Here is a 19,737-nt window from a genome sequence, read left to right as displayed (position 1 = left end):
CCGCCGCCGGTTTTTTGTGCTCGGCGCGCATCGCGCGACGATCGCCGCCGACGGCGCGCGTGAACGTCAGCGCGCGCGCGTGCATCATCGATACGGTGTCGTGAGAAGTGTTGAGCGCGGAAATCACGCGCGTGCGACTCGGCGTCGCGCGGTGGCGTCGCGCCGCGCTCGGCGACAGACTGTCAACAAGAAAACACCCGCGTGTTAGGTTTTTTCAAATCTTCGAGCGTGCGAAGGGAACAGTTGTAACAGTTATCGCTAAATAGATAAAAGCCTGCTAGGTGTGCTTAGATGATGATCGATGATCACCAGTCGCGAAGGATGGTGAAGTCGGCGTCGCTGAGATCGCGAATGGCGCCGTCGCCGGCGACGGCGTCCAAGCCGACCGCGCGGAGGTGCTCGGCGCCCTGCGCGCGCAACGCCGCGGCGTACGGAACGTAGGGAAGGCGGAACACGGGCTGTGCGACGCCGAGCATGGCGCACGCGGTGTTGATGCCCGTGGGGTTGGGTTCAGCGAAGAGCCAATTCATGAGCGGTAGGAGCCTGTCGCGAAGCTCCGGGTTCGGGCCGTCGAATAACATCTCGCGCATGAGCTCTGGGACGAGGTTGGAGGTGACGCTGATCACCCCCACCGCCCCGGCGTCGTAGCGCGCATCATGGCACTCGTCATCGTTTCCAGTCCAGCACGTCACCCCATTATCGGTGTATTGCTTAATCCGCGCGTTCCCTTCGCACTCTTTCACCCCGGCAAAGTTCGCGTGCTTGGCCAGCTCAAACATTATGTCCGGCACGATATCTTGGCTCGTTCTCGCCGGCACGTTGTACACGATCGCCGGCCCGAGATCCATCACCGCCTCAAAGTGTTCCAAAAGACCCGCTCGCGACGTCTTTCCGTAATACGGATTGATTTGCAAGCTCGCGTCCATTCCGACCGCGAAGCCCTGCTGCGTCGCGTGCACCGCCTCTCGCGTCGAGTTACTCCCGGTGTTTCCGATCACCTTCACCTTCCCGCCGTACCGCTGCGCCGTGTGTGCGATCAGCATGATGTGTTCGTCCCACGACATCAGCTGTCCCTCGCCCGTGGTGCCCCCGACGATCAGTCCCTCGACGCCGCCCGCGATCTGTTGCTCGACGAGCGCGTCGTACGCGAACAGGTCCACCTTGCCGCTCGCGAGGTACGGCGTCTTGATGGCCGTGATCAACCGCTTCGCGCGAAGGTCACTCACGGAGCATCCGTTCAGCGGGCACGCCCAGTCACCGGCGTCGCTCACGCCGCGGGGCGCGCGCGCGAGGTTTCGCGCGGACGCGGGGCCGGACGCGCGGCGCGCGGCGCGGAGACGCGACGACGGCGCGGAGACGCGCTTCGAGGACGGCGCGGCGGCGCGAAGAGCGCTCTGAGCGCACGCAGCGGGCATGACGACCGGCGCGCGCGCGCGATGGGGAGTGCGGCGCGCGATGGACGGTGGCCACGCAAACGGCAAGACCTAGGCGCGCGTCGGCGGCGACGCGCGCGGCGACGCGGGACGAGGCGAACGACGCGCGAGACGACGCCCGGAGGCGAGGAGACGAAGGTGAGAGGAATAAAACATTCCAAATTGCGCGTCGTTTGGTTATTAAGTTACAACAGCGGCGTGTGCGCGCCTATTAGGGGTATCAAAAAAGCGCTCGCGGGCGAACGTTCCATCGCTCGCGAGCGACGCCGTGTTTAATCGAACGCCCGAGCGCGATGTCACCGTGTACGTCGTCGTCGTCGTGACGGTGGTTTTGATGACGGAGCGGCGCCATCGGAGTCTTTGGACGGCGCGACACCGTTGGTGGAGTCGCGAGATCGCTCTCGAAGATGGGGAGGGCGTCTTCAGATCGAGGCGACGGCGGGTCGTTTTCGGCGTCGTCGGACATCGACGATGCGTCGTCAGTTTTCGCCTCGGCGGTGCGAGACTTACGCGCACGGCGCAAGAGACTATCGATGTACTCGTCGCGTGATTTGGACGCCGACGTTGGTGGCGAGCTCATGACGCTCGAATCGTTCGCGCCTGGCGACGATTTGAAATCTAGCGGTCCCGCTGGCGAAATCTCCGCCTTTTCAAACAAGGACACCAAATCGTGTTTTCTTTGCACCGGAGTCACAGCATGCATGGCATCTCGACGTGCACCGTTCACGTTCGCCGCGATGGGCGATATCGGGGCCAAATGGAATGAGTCTTCAAACCAACGATGGCTGGAAATCATGCGCTCGGCGCTGCTCGACATGATAAACGGCGAGTCCATGAAAGACATCGTGTGCGCGCATCGAGGAACAGCCGTCGCTGCTGACGTGGGCGTGCCGTCTGCATAACTCGTCGAAGGACTCGCTTGGGACTTCATTTCGTCGTGTTTCACGCGAAACATGGCGCGTTCGAGTTTTTCGCACAGTTCGCGTCTTGCCCGCTCGGACGCCTCGAGCTTCATCGTCAACACTTCGTTCTTCGCCTCAAGCGCGGCCAAGCGCTCGACGAGCGAGTCAGCGTCGCCGAATGTGGCCACCGTCGCGTTTGAATTCAGGGCATCGGCGTCGGCATCCGCATCGAACTCAACCGCCCCGGAAGCTCGCTCGCGATGGTTCCTCGAAGTTTCTAAAATCCGCGACACGCGCTCCCGCATGTACGGCAAAGACAGAAACTGCTCCGCGGTCAAACGCCGCGCCGGGTCCTTGACGAGCAAAGCCCGCACGACATCGTCGTACTCTCCGGCGAACTCCCCCTCGAGCGCCGGAGGCTCCGTCTCGACGATGTTCCTTCGAAGCGTTTCCTTATCACCGCCGTCGAACGGCGGCGCGCCCGCGGCGAGCTGGTACATGACGCACCCCAACCCCCACATGTCTCCCGCCGTCGAGCACGCGCGCCCTTCGCCCGAGCACACCTCCGGCGGCGCGTACAACGGCGTGCCTCCCGCCCGCGCCCGCCCGTCTTCGTCGCTCCGCGCGCGCGCGCTCCCGAAATCCCCCAGTCTCACCATCCCATCCTCGTCCACGAGCACATTCTCCGGTTTCACGTCCCCGTGCACCATCCCGCACCTCTCGTGCACGTGTCGCAGCGCCATCCCGATCTGCGCCGCGTAATTCGCCGCGCGCGCCGCCGTCGCCGCGCGCGTCGTCAAGTCTCCTCCGCCGTGCTCCATCGCGATCCACCCGACGCCGCGCGCGTCGTCGATCCACGCCTCGCGCAGCGCGATCACGTTCGCGTGTCCTCCGCACCGTCGCAGCGCGTCCGCCTCGCGCGTCGTCGCCGTCGTCGCGTCTTCGTCGCGCGCGTCGCGCGTCGCCAGCATCTTCAGCGCGCACCGCGCGCCGTCGTCGCGCCGCGTCGCCTCGTACACGCGTCCCGTCGCGCCGCGCTTCAGCGGTTTCGCGTCGGCGTATCCGCGCCGCGCCAGCGCGCGCCGCATGGTCGCCCGCTCGCGCGTCGCGCGTCGCGATGTCGAGATTTGAACGCGTCGCGACCGACCGACCGATCGCACGCGATAAACGTCGTGTATCGTATTGTATCACAGTAAACACCCATGCAGTTACATTACTACGTAAAGGACGCATTCGAAATGGTATATAGAATAGCGCCGCGCGCGGGTGCGATTTCGTCGCATCGCCGCGCGCGCGGCGCGCGCGTCCGCGTCGCGAGAGCACCGCGCGCGCGTCGCGAGCGCGCCGCGAGCGCACCGCGCGCGCGTCGCGCGTCGATCGGCGCGTCGCGCGGCGAACGCGGCGAACGGACGCGCGGCGAACGGACGCGCGCGGCGAACGCGGACGCGATCTCGCGAGGGCGGCGACCTCGACCGCGATGACGCCGGAGGCGCAGCGCGCGGCGCGAGAGCGCGCGAAACGCGCGCTGGAGATGGGACGGATGTCGCCGACGTCCGGGACGGGCGGACTGGCGCGGAACGGGTCGTTCGAGCGGTCGGACGCGTGCTTCGATTGGTCGCGGGGATCGTGCGCGCGCGCCGACTGTCGGTTTTCGCACGAGGGCGAAGCGGGAGGGAATCCCGCGGCGGGGGGGGTGATGGGACGCGGCGTGGGGTCGCCGCACAGAGCGGCGGCGGGCGTGTGCTTCGATCACGCGAAAGGGACGTGTAAGCGGGGGGATCAGTGTCGGTTTTCTCACGACGTCGCCGCGGTGGCGGCGTTCGCGAAAATCGCCTCGGCGAGCGGGTCGCCGACGGGATCGCCGACGAACGGTAGAGTAGGTGGGGTGAGCATTCCGAAGCCGCTGCCGATAGCGGGAGGGCTGAACGCGGTGGCGAGACCGGTGACGATGGCGAAGGAGCCGACGCCGGCGCCGATCGCGCAGCGAAGCGGGGCGATAGACTACGCGTCCGCCGCCAAAGCTGGAGTGACCGTCGCGACTGAAGGCTCGTTCGCGGCGGCGTTGGTCGGAAGAAAGGCGAGCTTGGATCCACCGTTACCCACGGCACCGATGCCCGCGGTGGCGGCTTTGGAGAAGTCGCCGACGCTCACGACGAGCGGGGCGTCGGTGCCGACGCCACGCTTCCCGACACCGAACGGTGCGTCCGCGGCGCCCGTAGCGGGCGCTAACGGCGCAAAGCCGGCGGTGATGGGTGGACCTACGTTTCAGTTCGGTACTGGTTCGATGTTAGCTAGCGATCAAGCCGCGGACGATTCGCCGAATGCGATAAGCTTTGGGAACGCGTCGTCGCCGAAGACGTACCCAAAGTACCCGAAGCCTGAGTTTGCGTTCGGTGCGGGAGCGGAAGCGCCGAGCCGTATGCCGAATGTCGGTGAAGGCTTCGTTCCTCCCGTACCCGCGGGCCCACCGCCGGAGGCGAATCAACGCGCTCAACCTGTGGCGCCGGGTTTCGGATTTTCTCAACCCGGCGGTTTCGGCGTCGCGACGCCCGAGAAATCGGCGCCGCACGCGAACGCTTGGGATAGAAACGCGCGGCCGAACGGGGGCGTGGCTGCAGCGGATGGAAGCTCGCAGCTTGGAGCGGCGTGGGGCGTGAGCGGCATGGGCATGGAAGGTCTCGCCGAGGACGTCTATAGCAACGTTGGAGCGTACGACGCTCTCGGCGGTCGGTCTCCGTTTGGTGTCGGCCTGGGCTACTCGCTTTTCTCTCCCGCCGCCGCTCCGCAGCCCGAAAGTGTTGGGCAACAGGCGCAAGGCCAGCCGCAAAGCATGTGGGGTGGCGCGACAGGCTTCGGCGGTTCGTTTGGCTTCTAAGCGTTCGCGTCGAGCTTTCGAGCGAACCCCGCGGGATTCGACCTAGCGATCGTGAGACTCGTACTCACGCGTATATATTGAAGGAACAAAACAAGTTAAACAATTAATCGCACGTCGTCGCCGCCCTCCCCTCGCATCGCCCGCCCCTCGCGGCGCGGAGAACCGCCTCGTTTCGCGCGACGCGACACGGCTCCCTCACAACGCCGCGGTCCTCCGCGCCGCGGTCTCGGTCTCGCCGACGCGGCGCGCTCTATAGCCGTTCGCGCGATGTCCGCCCTCGCGTTCGCGCGCGCGGCGACGCGCGATGCGGCGACGACGACGCGACCGCGCCTGCCGCCGCCGGCGACCTCGACGTCGCGAACGCGCCGCGCGGCGACGTCGCGCGACGTCGGCGCGCGCGCGGCGGGGAAAGATGACCAAGGGAAATCGTCCGCGACGCCTCGACGCGTCGCGCGACGCGCGCCGAAGACGGAGAACGGCTCCAAGGCGTCGGGGACGAAATCTACGAGCGAGAGCGAGAGCGCGCCGAAGGTTCGCAAAGTTCGCAAGCTCGCGCGGTCGGTGAAAGAGAGCTCGAAGACGCGACAGGTGATCAGCGTCGATCGCCGGGAAAGAGAAGCGCTCGCGTTGGAAAGTTTCGTGAAGAAACGAGGGAGAATTCTGGCGCCGGCGGCGAGCGGCGCGACGCTCGGGGACGCGTCCGTCGGCGCCGCGGCGCAAGAGGTCGAGTTGTCCTCAGCGCTTAGAGAAGAGACAACGATCGGGGGAGAAGCGGCGGGAGATCGGTTGAGGCGGTTGTTTGCGGAGCGTCGCGAGCGGGGCATGGGGATGGTGCGAGATAAGTTTAACGACGGCGGCGCGATTTCGGCATGGGACACGTTTAGAACGAGCATGGATAGCTCTGAAGCCGATGAACAGGTGGATGACATGCTTGAAAGCGCGGCGGAAGTAGAAGAAAAGAATAGACGCGTGCGAGACGGTTATGTGGAAGATGCGTTCGGGGTGAACAACGCGATTGATCCTTTTAAACTCGTCACGGGTGAGTACGTGGTGCATCGAAAGTACGGCATAGGTCAGTTTCTCGGCATGAAGGTATTAGCCGTGGAGTCAGCCAATGAAGGTACGCAAAACAAACCGTTCTTGTTCCTGAAGTATCAGGATGCGACGGCGAAGATTAGTCCAGAGGCGTCGAGGCGATTGCTCTACCGCTTTTGTTCTCCTGGAGGATTGGTGAAACCACCAAAGCTCAACAAGCTCAACGACAAATCGACTTGGGATTTGAGGGAAAGGAAGACCGAGGCAACGATTCGTCGTCTAGTGGTGAACCAAATGGTGGTGTATCTCCAAAGGTTGCAATGTGTGCGAGAGCCGTACCCGTTGCCTGACCCCGAGAGGGCGAAGCAGTTTGACGCGTCGTTCCCGTTTACGCTCACGCCAGATCAAACGAGCGCGATTCAAGAAATCACCGAAGATTTGCAGCAAGACGCTCCGATGGATCGATTAGTTATTGGTGACGTCGGTTTTGGGAAGACGGAAGTCGCCATGCGCGCGATGTTTCATGTGGCAAGCAGCGGAGGGGGCGTATTCATGATGGCGCCGACCACCGTCTTAGCGAAGCAGCACGCGGCAAACCTCGCCGTTCGATTTCGCCCGTTGGGTATAAACGTTGAATTAGTCACTAGGCACATCCAAGCCGCAAAGCAAAACACAATCTTCGATGATTTTAGGGACGGTAAAGTGCAAATCATCGTCGGTACGCATAAGCTGGTGAACTTGGAGCAAGAGTATTACAAGCAGCTCAGATTACTCGTTATAGACGAAGAACAAAGATTCGGTGTCAAGCACAAGGACCAGATAAGTGCGTTGAAAGCTGAAGTCGATGTTCTCACGTTGTCGGCGACGCCAATCCCGCGCACGCTGCACATGGCCATGTCGGGATTCCGCGACGCGTCGCTGGTGCAGACGCCGCCACCGGAGCGCCGTCCAATTAACACGGTGCTCGCGCCGCAGAACGACGACGACATCAGAAAGGCGATCGAGTACGAAATCTCGCGGAATGGGCAGATATATTACATCGTACCGCGGATCAATATGATGCGCGACGCATGCGATCGACTGTTGCGCCTTTTCCCGAATTTACAAATCATGACGGCGCACGGACAAATGGACGGCGAAGCCATCGACGACGCCATGGAGTCATTTTCAAACGGTTCGGCGGACGTACTGATCGCGACGACGATCGTCGAGTCTGGTTTGGACATTCCCAACTGTAACACGATCATCATCGAAAATGTGCAGTTTTTTGGGCTCGCTTCGTTGTATCAGCTTCGCGGTCGCGTTGGTCGGGCCGGTCGCCAGGCGTACGCTTACATGTTCTACTCCGCAGACGAGAGTGAGCTGACGACGGGCGCGCAGGAGCGCTTGGCCGCGCTGGAGGAATGCTGCGGATTGGGCGAAGGGTTCCGTCTGTCAGAGCGAGATATGGGCATTCGAGGTGTCGGCACGATGTTTGGCGAAAAGCAAAGCGGAGACGTCGATAGTGTCGGAGCCGATTTATACCTGGAGCTTCTCTACAAACAGCTGCAACGCATCGATAATCTAAGAATCAAGACGATTGATGCCGATGACGTTCGAGTCGGTGCCGCTGGTTATGAATTCGGGATCACGCCGTTCTACATCGCCACCACGGAGGCGAGCGACGAAGTCAAGGCGACGATTGACTCAATCACCGCGCACGAACAAGTGCACGACGTCCTCGCGCTGATGCGTGATACGTTTGGTGAACCTGACGAATTCAGCCTGTCATGCGTCTTTGCCAGGGAAATGCGCATACTGGCTGGTGATCTCGGCATTCAAGGAATTTTGCTCGACAGTCCCACCGCTCCCATCATCGATTTGATCACGGATGCGTCGATCATGGTGAAAGAACTTCTCGTCGAAGGTATTAGCGATGCGTACGACGTGGAAATCATCGACACAGGTATCCGGCTCAAGACAATGACTGATATGACGATGCACGGCAAGGTGATGTACACGGTTAAAATCTTGCGCCAAATCACTGGCTCCATCCCATCCTTCGTGAAGTACTTGTAGACGCGACGGATGGACATTCATTAACAATCATTCACATTAAACTCATTCATCTTACGCGTGTATATAACATTCTCATATGTTTCTCGTCCACAACATTTATTTTCGCGTATTCGAGCGTAAGCAGCGACGAGTAGCCTGCGGCGCGATAGCCTTCGTCGACGCGGATCGCTTCTTACCATTCGTCTTTGGCGCTGACGACAAGACAAAACCTCGATCCCCGTTCTTTTCAACCAGCCCCTTGGCAAGCAAGCGCTCGAACGCACGATCTATCACCTTGAACGGGTACGCTCGGAATGTATTGGAGCACGCCACGGCGTCGACGATGCCCGAGCTCCGTCGCGTTTTCACCCAATCGAGTACTTGCGCTTCGACTTCGCCGTCGTCGAACGTCGGTGCGGCTTCCGCCTTCGGTTGTGACAGATTCACCACAACGTCTTGCGACATGGGAACGATGGCGTCGTCAGCGGCCGTTTTGTCGCCGACAGGCGTCGAAGGTGACTCATCGAGCAAAGAAGAAGTTTGCGACGATCCGGGATTGCTCTTTTGTCCGCTGTCGGTGTCTTGAGCGGGATCCAACACCGAACGCACGCGAAGCGACAGCCCGTGATACTCGGTTTCCACTTTTCCAACACTCATACTGAACGGGTTCTTCGACCAAGTCGTTTCTCTCGTCGCGTCCGCCGCCTCAAAGAACGGTGGCTCGTAATCCGCCGGCGTACCGTTGACGTACGAAACGTGAATGTTAAACGCGCACCCGTCGGGAACGTTCTCCAACGTCTTCACGAGCGACAGCAAACAGCGCGTCATGGCGATTGCCGCCTTCTTAATGTAATCCACATCGCTCAATCGTTCCATGCGCGTCGTCTTGCCCGTGCGATCGCTCAGCCCCACGCTCACGTCGCCTCGATCGCCGCCGCCGATGTACCGCGCGTCGTCGAGCGTCACCTCGCCTCGGCTCCCATAGCGCACGTTAAACTTATACTCCTCCACCGTCTCCCGCATCGTCGCATCCTTCACTCCATCCTTCACCACCGCTCGCGTCAGCGCGAACGACACGCTCCTCAAATATCCCCGCTCCAGCGCGTCCGCCACGCCTCGCTCGAGCATGTCCAAGATTCGTTTCGCCCCCTTACTCGCCGGCACCAGCTTATGCATCGACACGTTCATGTTCTTACACTCCTTAAAGTGCGTCTCCGCGTCGAATATCCCTGCCCTCTCGTCCTCGCCGCCGTCAGTCGTCGTCCGCGCGCGCGCGCCTCGTCGTCTCGCGTTTCGTCGATTCGTGCGCACCTCGACAAAACGTCACCGTGTGCAGCGCCACGCGCAGCATGTTCGTCACCATCGCCGCGGACTTTTCCCGCGTCAGTTGCTTGGACGCGTCGATCGTCGTCGTCATCGTTTCTTCGTCGCTCTTCGTCGCGTCGTCGTCGCGCGTCGCGTCGTCGTCGCGCGTCGCGTCGCGGTGTGCCGCGTCCGTCTCGGACGGTTCGCGTCGCCGTCCGAGACGGCCGAGACGGCGGATCGATCGATCGATCGGTCGATCGATCGCGGTGTAAACCCTGGTGGGGTTTCACACACGCGGGTGTTTTCGAGGGCGCGATGGATTCGTCGACGGGCGTCTCGCGACGCGACGGCGCACACCGGCGCGCTCGGGCCGGCGCATGCTCGCGCGCGCGACCGCGCAGATCGTGCACCGCCGCGCGCGCGACGCGGGCGCCGCGCTCGCGAAGCGAACGTTGGGAAAAGAAATAAGCGCGACGCGTCGAAGCGACCGCACGACGACGACGACGCGCGCGATGTCGCGATTCGGGGACGTCCCGGAAGCGCCGAAGGACCCGATCCTGGGGATTTCGGAGATGTTTAACGCGGACGCGCACGCGGAGAAGATGAATCTCGGGGTGGTGCGTGCGGCGACGAGACGCGGGACGCGCGGGACGGCGAGGGGGCCGTCGACGCGCGAGGGCGCGATTAGGGCGCGCGGAAAAGTTTTAGACTGACGATCGACGGATTTGAACTCGCGCAGGGGGCGTATCGGGATGATAACGGTAAGCCCGTGGTGTTGAATTGCGTGCGCGAGGCGGAGAAGCGCATCGCGGGGAACTTTAACATGGAGTATTTGCCCACGAACGGGTCGAAGGATTTCGTTCAGCAGTCTTTGAAATTGGCGTTCGGGGAGAATTCCGCGCACGTCGCCGACGGTAGCATCGCCGCCGTTCAGTCGTTGTCTGGCACGGGCTCGTGCCGGTTGATGGCGGAGTTCCAACGGCGATTCATGCCGGGCTGCAAGGTGTACATCACCGTGCCGACGTGGAGTAATCACCACAACATTTGGCGCGACGCCGGGTGCGAACAAGACACGTTTCGTTATTACAAGGAATCAACGCGCGGGCTCGATTTCGAAGGGATGGTCGAAGACATCCAAAACGCCCCGGACGGAAGCATGTTCTTGTTGCACGCGTGTGCGCACAATCCGACTGGCGTCGATCCTTCGGCGGAGCAGTGGCGCGAAATTTCCAAAGTCATGAAGGCGAAGAATCACTTCGCCTTCTTCGACATGGCGTACCAAGGCTTCGCCTCGGGCGATTGTGAACGTGATGCGCAAGCGATCAGAATCTTTGTTGAAGACGGACATAAGGTCGCGCTCGCACAATCCTTCGCGAAGAACATGGGCTTGTACGGCCAACGCATCGGCACCGTGAGCGTGATGTGCAAAGATAAGGAAGAAGCCAACCGTGTCGAGTCGCAACTCAAGGTGATCGCGCGTGCGATGTACTCGAACCCACCCATGCACGGTGCGCTCATCGCTTCCACGATTCTCGGCGATGCCGCGCTCAAGGCGCAGTGGTACGAGGAAGTGAAGGGCATGGCGGATCGCATCATCAAAATGCGAACGCTCTTGCGTAAGAACCTCGAAGAAAGCGGTTCGACCCTTCCGTGGCAGCACGTCACCGACCAAATCGGTATGTTCTGCTTCAGTGGGATGACTGGCGAGCAAGTGGATAAATTGCGAACCGACCATCACATCTACATGACTCGTAACGGCAGAATTTCTATGGCGGGCGTGACGAGCTCGAACGTCGGTCGCTTAGCCGCGGCGATGCACGAAGTGACGAAATAGAGTTTCAATAAGCACGACGATACGATAATCGATAACATTCCAATCGTGACCTAGACGCCAAGCGTTTTCACATTACAACGTTGCTCACTTTTGTTTCTTCTTCTCCTTTTTGCTCGACGAGCGCGCGAACGCCGTGCCCTCGAGCCATTGCTCAGAGTCGCTCGCGCTCGCCGATGTAGTTCCCTTCTTCTCAACCTTTTTGACGTATGTCTTCTTCGTCGCCCCCGTCGTCGGCTTGGCCTCGCCGATGAAGGGCACGAGGTGTCCCAAGCCCGCCGCCTTCATGACGCCCGCGAAGCACAAAAACGCCACGCCAGCCAGCGTCAAATAGATGACCGCGAGCTCGCGATCGAACACGACCTTGGGGTCTAACACCGGCACGGTGCTGTTGAAATACGTCGTCGCGTACGCCACACCCGCTTCGTCATAAAACGCGGTCAACGCCAACTGCAACGAGTGCCCCGCGAACTGCGGATCGATGGCGAACTCGTACTCAAACGTCGCCTCCTTCTTCGGTTTAATCACCGCGTCCCCGAACGAACTCACCGTAAAATTCGTCACATAAAAGTTAAAGTTATTTGGCACGTTCAACGACCCCGCCAAGTGCGTCACGTTCACCGCATCGTTGCCGGTGTTGCGCAACCCGAGCAGCACCTTGACGCGTTCGCCGCCCGGAAACGCTCGATCGGCGTGATCGGGGAACGCCACCACGGATTCCACGTCCGGATTCGCCGCGGGAATGTCCGTGAGGAGGTATTTCGGCGACGCATCGATCGCCGCCACGCCTGCGCGTCGTGAGATCGCGAGCGCGTCGCGGGCGCCGTCAGTTTCGGGACAAGATTACATCGGTCGATCGCGCGATCGCGTCGACGTTCGCGGGCGGCGCGCGCGCGCGAGCGCGCTTTCGCGGACGGTGCGCGCACCTGAGGCGGATAAAAGGATCGCCAACGTCGTGGCTCGCGTGAGACGCATGCTCGCTCGCGTGATTCGAGTCGGAGAGTGGCGACGCGCTCGTCGTTGAGGACGGCGGGGTCTGCGCGCCGCGCGCGGCGTGATTTCGATTTCAGTTTTGGATATTACAGGTTAAACGCGCGTACAGATAATACAAGTGTACTGAATGTTGTGACAGGAAATCGGTGTGACGCACGGCGAGTGCGCACGGCGAGGGAAGAGAGATTACGCGAATTTGTCAACCAGTTCGTCCGCGCGCTCGCACTTGCGACGCGTCGCGTGGAATCGATTCTTGATCGCGTTCGGCGAACGACCGGGCATGAGACGCGCGAGCACAGCCCACTGGTTACCGATCGCTTCTTGGATGAACACCAAGTGTTTTTCCTCGAACTCGGCCCACGGTCGGGTGGTGAGACCGGGTTGGAGGTAATCACGCCAGCGTGCGTAGACTTGCTTTTGAGTTTTGCCGACGAGACGTTCGGCGATGTATGCCCACTTCTGCGGGCCGTGCTCGTCGACAAGCTGGCGCACGAGGGCATCTTCTTCGTGCGTCCAAGTTCGACTCTTCGGTTCGACGGCGCCGTCGGCGCTGACTTCACGGATGAGACTTTTTGAAGCCATTTCGGTTTCGTGGCGTTCGTTTAGCTCCGTCGTCTTCGCGTTGTACTCGAGACATGCATTTTTCATCTCTTGCGACAGCGGATGACCATTCACGTCAACGAGTGTTCGTACGAGATCTTCATCATCAACCGTACGCAGGGTGCTGCCGCGCGTGGAGAACGCCTTCATCTTACGAATGGCCAACTCTTCCCTTGTTAGTAGTTCAGCCGAGAAACGCCTCGCTTTCGTTTCCGACTTCGGCCTCTTCTTACAGCTTTTACGTTTTTTACCCACGTACTCCTCGTCACCCTCGATTGAGATTTCTGGGCTCATCTCTCGCATGTCCCCGCTTCGTCGTTCCCAGTAGTTCATCGGCGCGGTGGACAGCACGTTCACCTCCGCCAGCGTCGGCGTATTCAAAGCCTTCGCCGTGCGCGGCGTCTCGTTGTCGCCGCTTTGTCGCCCGTGCACGATCATCAACAAATCTGCGAGTTCGGTGTTGTTGAAGTACGTCGAGTCCGCCGCTCCGGGCGTGTCTCTGACCACCGTCGCGTACGCGGTGTACCCCGCGTGCACGGCTCTTCCTCCGACGGCGTCGTCCTTGAGCGCCTTCGCGTCTCGAAAAAAGTTGGGCGTCCCGCTGTCGATCGAGCCGAGCATCTCCCCATCGCCGCCGCTCCTGGGCGTGTTCCCATCCTTATCAAAGTTCACGCCCCGACCCATCGCGCGACCTCCGTTCGCCCTATATCGCGCGCTCCCGCTCGCCTGCGCGCCCTCGTCCGCGCGTTTCTCGTCCCCTCCCCGCGCGTCTCGCCCCCTCTCCGTGACTTTCGTCTTGATCGACCGCAACGACGGTTGTCGCTCCAGCATCATCGCGCGCATCGCCTCTTCCTCCCGCGCTTCCATCCTCGCGACGTCCATCGCCGTTTGCGAGCCCTGCGCGCGTCCGTCGTTCGTCAGTCCTCGCGCGTCCGTCTCGCGCGCGTTCGCGCGCGCCGCCGTCCCGCGCGTCGCGCCGACCGCGTCGACTCCCCGCGTCCCTCGCGCGATCTCCGCGCGCGCCGCCGCCGCCGCCGTCGTCTCTCTCGTCGTCTCTCTCGTCGTCGTCGTCGTCTCAACACCAACCCGCTCGATCGCGATCGCGCGATTCCGCACCGTTCCGAGCTTCGACCGCGCGCGCGTCCCGCCCTCCGGCTTCGTCCCGCTCGACAGTAAACTCTTCAGCTCGTCCGCGTCCGCGCGCGCGAACGTCATCCCGTTCGCGTCGACGGTCGGCGCGCGACGCGACGCCGTCGCCGTCGCCGTCGAATTCCTTCGCGTCGGCATCGCGCCGCGAGCGTCGCGTCGACGGTCGCGCGGCGCGACGGACGCGACGACGGCGAAAGCCGCGATCGGCGCGAGTCGGCCGACGCGCGGGCGCGAGCGACGGCGGCGCGCGCGGCGTCGAGTGGCGCGAGAACGTCGGTCGTCGGTCGTCGGTCGTCGGTCGACAGTCGACGGCGCGCGGCGCGGCGCGCGATGGCGGACGACGCGCGCGGCGATGGCGGCGCGAACGACGGCGCGAGCGACGCGCGCGCGGCGCCGGAGGCGCGGCCGCGACGCGCGCGCGGGTCGGGGACGGGGACGCGGAACACGCACGCGTCGGGCGGGAGGTTCAGCGCGCGCGAGCGACGCGCGCGGGCGCCGGGGGGGGGCGACGCGCGCGAGAGCGCGTGGTGGAAGACGCTGGACGACGAGGCGTGCGATCCGATCACGCTGGAACCGCTGCGAGGGATGGCGTACGCGCCGTTTGAGATGGAGGGCGCGGAGGGCGGCGGCGACGGCGGCGACGGCGCGAGGGACGCGAGACGGGGACACATGTTCGACGGGGCGGTGCTGGCGGAGTACGTGACGCGGTCGAGGTGTTTTGAGAATCCGCTGACGCGGGAGGCGCTGGATCAGCGGCAGTGTCGGGCGCTGGACGCGTATCTGGCGAAGTGGAAGCTGAAGCGTTTCGGCGTGGAGAAGGCGTTCAACGCGGCGGCGAAGGAAAAGCGAGAGGCGGAGTTGAACGCGGAGAGACGGAGCGAGGAACAAAGGTTGAACATGCAGCGGGAGCGGGACGAGCTACGAACGACGCTGGCGCAGACGATGTTTACTTCGCTTCGCGAAAGGGCGTCCGCCGAGCGAGGCGGCGGGGGCGGCGGCGCGGACGGTCGACGAAGGCGGGATGAACACTCGCTCGGCGGTAATCGCGCGTCGTCGACGGTGCCGCGATCGACGTCAATCTCGGATGCGCTCGCTGAACTGCAATCGGACGGCAGGTTTGCGCTCGTGGACGACGACGTGTCGATGCTGCGAGACGTGTCTTTAGCGGACGGCCGAGGCGCGGACGCGCGCGGGCCGAGGCCGCAGGATCACGGAAGCTTGGCGTCATGGGGGGGATGGAGTCGACCAAGCCACATAGAGAATAGAGGCAATGACTTTCCCGAGCTTCCAGGTGCGCGGTCTCGCGGCGGTGGGTCCGGGAACTGGGTTCCCCCTGTGGCGGTGCCCGATGCGTCCCGCGGCGACTCGTTTCCCACGCTCGATGCTGGCTCGTCTCGAGCGACGCCGAGTTGGGGAACGTTTGCGCCGAGAGCGAGTGCCGCCGAGCGATTTAAGGCGATCCCGCGCAGCACGGCGGCGACTATATTTGCCAAGAAGACTTTGACTTCGACGGTTGCCAAGAAGGACGAACCGTCGACGCACGCGGCCTCAGCCGCACCGGTCGATGAAGCGACGGCGCGGCGTAACAAACTAGCTGAAGCGTTCGGTGTTACTAAGCCCGATGAGCGACCGAGCATGTTCGCCGACTCGAGCGCGAGTGCGTTCACGCGCGCTCAACTCGTTTTGGCGCGTAAACATCCCGACTTGGTCAAGCGACTTGAGGCTACTCTCGAGGATATTGTGACCGGTAAAAGCAAGCGACGAGTGTCCATGGAACCAATGAACCGGGAAATGCGTGAGTTATGCCACGTCGTCGCAGAGTTGTACGGCATCACGTCGGCGAGCTTTGGCGCAGATCCGAAGAGACATATCGATTTTTTCGCCGGCGGCAACAAAGGCGGCGTGCTCCCGTCGCTTCGTCTGAGCGATGCCATACTCGTGGACTTGGACTCCGCGCCGACCAAAGGGACGTTAGCTTCGAAAACGCGCCCCGAAGAGGCGACGGAGTACTTTGATGGGTACACAAAACACTTCTCCAAAGGCGAGTACGAAGAGTTGGCGATGAGTTTCACCGACATCACCGTCGGCGTCGCCGGCGTGAAGGCGTCCCTTCGCGAGTTTTCCGGCAACTACGTTTTACAAGAGATCGACGACGACCACGTAGTCGCGCACTTTTGGAAACACGGTACTTTGTTGCAAGCGAGCGGTAAACTCGGGGGGGGGATGCGAGGGAAATTCCGCGTGAAAATTCTCGAGAAGCGATGCAAAGGCAAAGAACCTGAAGTCGCAACACCCGCTGAGCCATCTAAGGCGGAGCTAAAGAAACCTGCGACAGGAGGCAGTACGAGCGCGCGACTATTCCGCGCGTCGACCGCGCGGTCGAGCTCGACGACGCCTCCGGTCGATGGCCAAGCGGCGATCGACGAGGCGCTCAACATGTTCGGGTTTTAGGTTGACAATTCTTTTCATTCTTTCTGTTATCAACACAACGACTAGCTACATACCAGCACCGCGACTTAAACACGCGCGAACCCGCCGCGGCGATCTCGCGTTTGGAAGAGTTTCTTCACGCAATAAAATTGGTAATAGCTCGCCAAAATCATCACGGCGGCTTCGCACAGCGCCCAACGCACGACGCGCGCGTCCGTCGACTTCGCCGTTCGCAAGTGCCGCTTCGCCCGCCGCTCGTGATACTTCACCTCCTCCATCAGCGTCCCGACGCTCGATTCGACGTTATTCAACCGCTCGTACGTCGGATCGATGTGTTGCGCCTTTGCCTTTTCGTGATCCCACCGATGGCCCAACGACGCGCTGTAACTCACGCTCGCGTCTCGCGACCCCGAATTCGTAAAGCACGTCCGCAGCGTCCCCGCATCGCGCGCCACGTAGTCAAACCTGTGTTCACTCCTCTTCAACGCGTTATAAATCTCCTCCTCCGAACCATCCTTCGCCCGCTCCAGCGTCGCCCTCGCGTCGAACGCGTCCTCGTGCGCGTCCCAATAATAGTAATCATCGTACGTCCCGTACCCCGGCGGTCCGCGCTCGCTCGGCGCCGCCGTGTTGCTCCCCTTCGTGACGAACCACGACCCCGTGATCGCGACGTCCGCCTCTCGCACGCGCTCGGTGACGCACTCCGTCTCGCCTCGTCGCACGCGAATCTCCAATCCGACCGCCGCGCGCGTCGACAGCGTCACCGCGAGCGCGACGATCGCGACGCGCGTCCACGCCGCGGGCGCCATTCGCGGCGTCGCGTCGCGCGCGGCGCTGTGCCGCGCGACCGCGCGCTGTGCCGCGCGACGCGACGCGCGGCGTCGGGCGGTCGCGGCGTCGAAACACCCGCGTGTGCGAGCCGAAAAAGAAAAGATCTCGCGCGATGGGGACGCGTGAGATGTGACTCTCATGGCGCGAAATACGCTTCAATGCGAGACAAACGTCCGAAGTCGAGATTTATACCGAGATCTCGCGCGAGACCCCGATGGATGGATGGCGCGGCGATAACGCGACACACGCGCGCGTCACGACGCACGCGAACGACGTCGGTGGGAACGACGCGCACGCGACGGTGCGCGTTCGAAACGACGCGCGCGCGCGACGCGACGCGGGCGATCGCGCGCGCGAGCGACGTCGAAGGCGCGGTGAAAACGCTCGAAAGCTGACCTATCTATCCACTCGCGATCGACCGGGACAGGAACGAACAACATGAGCGCGGTGACGAGCCGCGCGTCGATCTCCTCGAGAACGGCGACGAATGTTAGACAGTTGAGGAAGCAAGCCAAGTGCGCGACGCGAGCGCGGGCGTCGATGGTGGTGAGAGCGGCGGTGGACGCGCCCATCGTGAAGATTGGTACGCGAGGATCGCCGCTGGCGCTCGCGCAGGCGTACATGACGCGCGATTTGTTGAAGGAGAACTTCCCGGAACTCGCCGAGGACGGCGCGTTGGAGATTTGCATCATTAAGACGACCGGGGATAAGGTTTTGGACCAGCCGTTGGCGGATATCGGGGGTAAGGGTTTGTTCACTCGCGAGCTCGACGACGCCTTGCTCGACGGGCGCATCGACATCGCCGTGCACTCGATGAAGGATGTGCCGACGTACTTGCCGGAAGGGATGGTGTTGCCGTGCATGTTGCCGCGTGAAGATGTCAGAGATGCGTTCTTGTGCTTGAAGTATGACTCCTTGTCGCAATTGCCGGAAGGGGCGGTCGTCGGCACGGCGTCTCTTCGCCGCCAGTCGCAGCTCTTGTACAAGTTTCCAACGCTCAAGTGCGTGAACTTTAGAGGTAACGTGCAGTCGCGCATTCGCAAGCTCAAGGAGGAAGTTGTTGACTGCACCTTGCTCGCTATCGCGGGTTTGAAGCGCATGGACCTGGCCCAACACGCCAAGGTCATCATCCCCACCGAAGAAATGTTGCCCGCCGTCGCGCAAGGCGCCATCGGTATCACCTGCCGCGCGGGCGACGACAAGCAGCTCGCGTTCTTGGCCAAGCTTAACCACGAAGACACGCGCATGGCTGTTGAAGGCGAGCGCTCTTTCTTGGCCGCTCTCGATGGCTCTTGCCGCACCCCGATCGCCGCTCACTGCCACCTCGTCGACGGTAAGATGCAGTTCCGCGGTTTGATCGCCTCCCTCGACGGCAAGCAAGTTCTCGAGACCACCCGCGAAGGTGCCTGGGACGCCGCGTCGTTGTTGGACGCCGGTAAGGACGCCGGCGCCGAGCTCAAGGGTAAGGCCCCGGCTGATTTCTTCGCCAACTTGATCGAAAACGGCGGTGGCTGGTAATCGCTCCGTCCATTTCTCGCCCGACGTTCGCTCCGAGCGCTCGCCGTCGCGAGAAATTTATTCGCTCTATCCACCACATCACTATCCTTTCGCGTGAGTTTAGTTATGATCGAATCTTTGTCAATTTCTTATATTCGCCATATTACGCACGCTCCGCCCCGCCCCGCCCTTTCGTCGTCTCGCGCGGTACTTCTACGCGCGTTCGCGCTCTGATGCCACAGGTAACGGCCGTTGCATCGTTCGCGACATTTGCCTCACTCGCGCGCGCGCGCGTCCGCGCCATCTCCTCGGCGCGCGCCTGTACGCGAACATGAGACTCCTCGGTCGTCCCGTCGCATCCGCGCGCGATGAAACCGCGCCGTCGCGCGACGACGCGACGGTTTCGTCGACTGTCCCCCGCGGCTTCGACGACGCCGCCGACGACGCGGCGCCGCCGACGACGCGAAAGAAGCAGACGAAGACCCAACGTCTGGTGGCGTCGATGATGCATTCCAACGTCGCGACAGAGGCCGACGCTCTGGCCGAGCGGTTGCGGACGGGCGCGGCGACGACGACGACGACGCCGTACTCGTACGCGGGGCCGCATCCGAGCGAGTGGAAGCGCAAGCAAGGCGAGGCGCCGAGCGAGAGTGTCCCGCGCGTCGCGCGACGAGGAATCGTACTGAGACCGAGTGTGGAAGATAGGGATCGCGTGATGAGGTTGAAGGCGGAGCGAGGACACAGGAGTGGATTGAGCGCGAGCGCGGTGCGGCGAGCGCTGACGGAGCTGAACGCGGCGACGGCGACGGCGGACGCGAT

At 62.4% G+C, this 19,737-nt stretch overlaps 11 protein-coding genes across 11 annotated transcripts; 5 read left to right on the top strand and 6 right to left on the bottom strand.

Annotated features, from left to right (window-relative positions):
* Positions 1-305: 305 nt before the first annotated feature.
* Positions 306-1,415, bottom strand: OSTLU_31602 (predicted protein; the record flags this gene model as incomplete). The annotated part of the gene is made up of 1 exon (XM_001417671.1): positions 306-1,415. One exon carries the CDS (start codon positions 1,413-1,415, stop codon positions 306-308), a length of 1,110 nt encoding a protein of 369 aa, XP_001417708.1.
* A 1,198-nt stretch (positions 1,416-2,613) lies between these two features.
* OSTLU_39014 (predicted protein) lies at positions 2,614-3,156 on the bottom strand (the record flags this gene model as incomplete). Its single annotated transcript, XM_001417670.1, has 1 exon — positions 2,614-3,156. A coding segment is annotated over one exon (543 nt), but the record flags the coding sequence as incomplete, so codon positions are not given.
* Positions 3,157-3,669: 513 nt separating this feature from the next.
* OSTLU_24522 (predicted protein) lies at positions 3,670-5,272 on the top strand. Its single transcript, XM_001417915.1, has one exon. The coding sequence runs from the start codon at positions 3,813-3,815 to the stop codon at positions 5,208-5,210; it is 1,398 nt and encodes a 465-aa protein (XP_001417952.1). The 5' UTR covers positions 3,670-3,812; the 3' UTR covers positions 5,211-5,272.
* A 766-nt stretch (positions 5,273-6,038) lies between these two features.
* Positions 6,039-8,303, top strand: OSTLU_38583 (predicted protein; the record flags this gene model as incomplete). Its single annotated transcript, XM_001417914.1, has 1 exon — positions 6,039-8,303. The coding sequence occupies one exon, from the start codon at positions 6,039-6,041 to the stop codon at positions 8,301-8,303; it is 2,265 nt and encodes a 754-aa protein (XP_001417951.1).
* Positions 8,304-8,399: 96 nt separating this feature from the next.
* OSTLU_31598 (predicted protein) lies at positions 8,400-9,699 on the bottom strand (the record flags this gene model as incomplete). The annotated part of the gene is made up of 2 exons (XM_001417669.1): positions 8,400-9,511; positions 9,594-9,699. 2 exons carry the CDS (start codon positions 9,697-9,699, stop codon positions 8,400-8,402), a joined length of 1,218 nt encoding a protein of 405 aa, XP_001417706.1.
* A 244-nt stretch (positions 9,700-9,943) lies between these two features.
* On the top strand, positions 9,944-11,453 carry OSTLU_31597 (predicted protein). Its single transcript, XM_001417913.1, has 2 exons — positions 9,944-10,204; positions 10,327-11,453. The coding sequence occupies exons 1-2, from the start codon at positions 10,100-10,102 to the stop codon at positions 11,419-11,421; spliced, it is 1,200 nt and encodes a 399-aa protein (XP_001417950.1). The 5' UTR covers positions 9,944-10,099; the 3' UTR covers positions 11,422-11,453.
* Positions 11,454-11,505: 52 nt separating this feature from the next.
* Positions 11,506-12,393, bottom strand: OSTLU_31596 (predicted protein; the record flags this gene model as incomplete). The annotated part of the gene is made up of 2 exons (XM_001417668.1): positions 11,506-12,206; positions 12,345-12,393. The coding sequence occupies 2 exons, from the start codon at positions 12,391-12,393 to the stop codon at positions 11,506-11,508; spliced, it is 750 nt and encodes a 249-aa protein (XP_001417705.1).
* Positions 12,394-12,636: 243 nt separating this feature from the next.
* OSTLU_9540 (predicted protein) lies at positions 12,637-12,927 on the bottom strand (the record flags this gene model as incomplete). Its single annotated transcript, XM_001417667.1, has 1 exon — positions 12,637-12,927. A coding segment is annotated over one exon (291 nt), but the record flags the coding sequence as incomplete, so codon positions are not given.
* Positions 12,928-14,490: 1,563 nt separating this feature from the next.
* Positions 14,491-16,611, top strand: OSTLU_92723 (predicted protein; the record flags this gene model as incomplete). The annotated part of the gene is made up of 1 exon (XM_001417912.1): positions 14,491-16,611. The coding sequence occupies one exon, from the start codon at positions 14,491-14,493 to the stop codon at positions 16,609-16,611; it is 2,121 nt and encodes a 706-aa protein (XP_001417949.1).
* Positions 16,612-16,676: 65 nt separating this feature from the next.
* OSTLU_31593 (predicted protein) lies at positions 16,677-17,399 on the bottom strand (the record flags this gene model as incomplete). Its single annotated transcript, XM_001417666.1, has 1 exon — positions 16,677-17,399. The coding sequence occupies one exon, from the start codon at positions 17,397-17,399 to the stop codon at positions 16,677-16,679; it is 723 nt and encodes a 240-aa protein (XP_001417703.1).
* A 562-nt stretch (positions 17,400-17,961) lies between these two features.
* OSTLU_31592 (predicted protein) lies at positions 17,962-19,087 on the top strand (the record flags this gene model as incomplete). Its single annotated transcript, XM_001417911.1, has 1 exon — positions 17,962-19,087. The coding sequence occupies one exon, from the start codon at positions 17,962-17,964 to the stop codon at positions 18,937-18,939; it is 978 nt and encodes a 325-aa protein (XP_001417948.1). The 3' UTR covers positions 18,940-19,087.
* Between the last annotated feature and the right edge of the window lie 650 nt (positions 19,088-19,737).

Source organism: Ostreococcus lucimarinus, chromosome 5, assembly GCF_000092065.1.
Source record: "Ostreococcus lucimarinus CCE9901 chromosome 5, complete sequence".
NCBI lineage: Eukaryota > Viridiplantae > Chlorophyta > Mamiellophyceae > Mamiellales > Bathycoccaceae > Ostreococcus > Ostreococcus sp. 'lucimarinus'.
The sequence above is the reverse complement of the archived record's forward strand: the minus strand, read 5'-3'. Positions and strand labels throughout refer to the sequence as shown.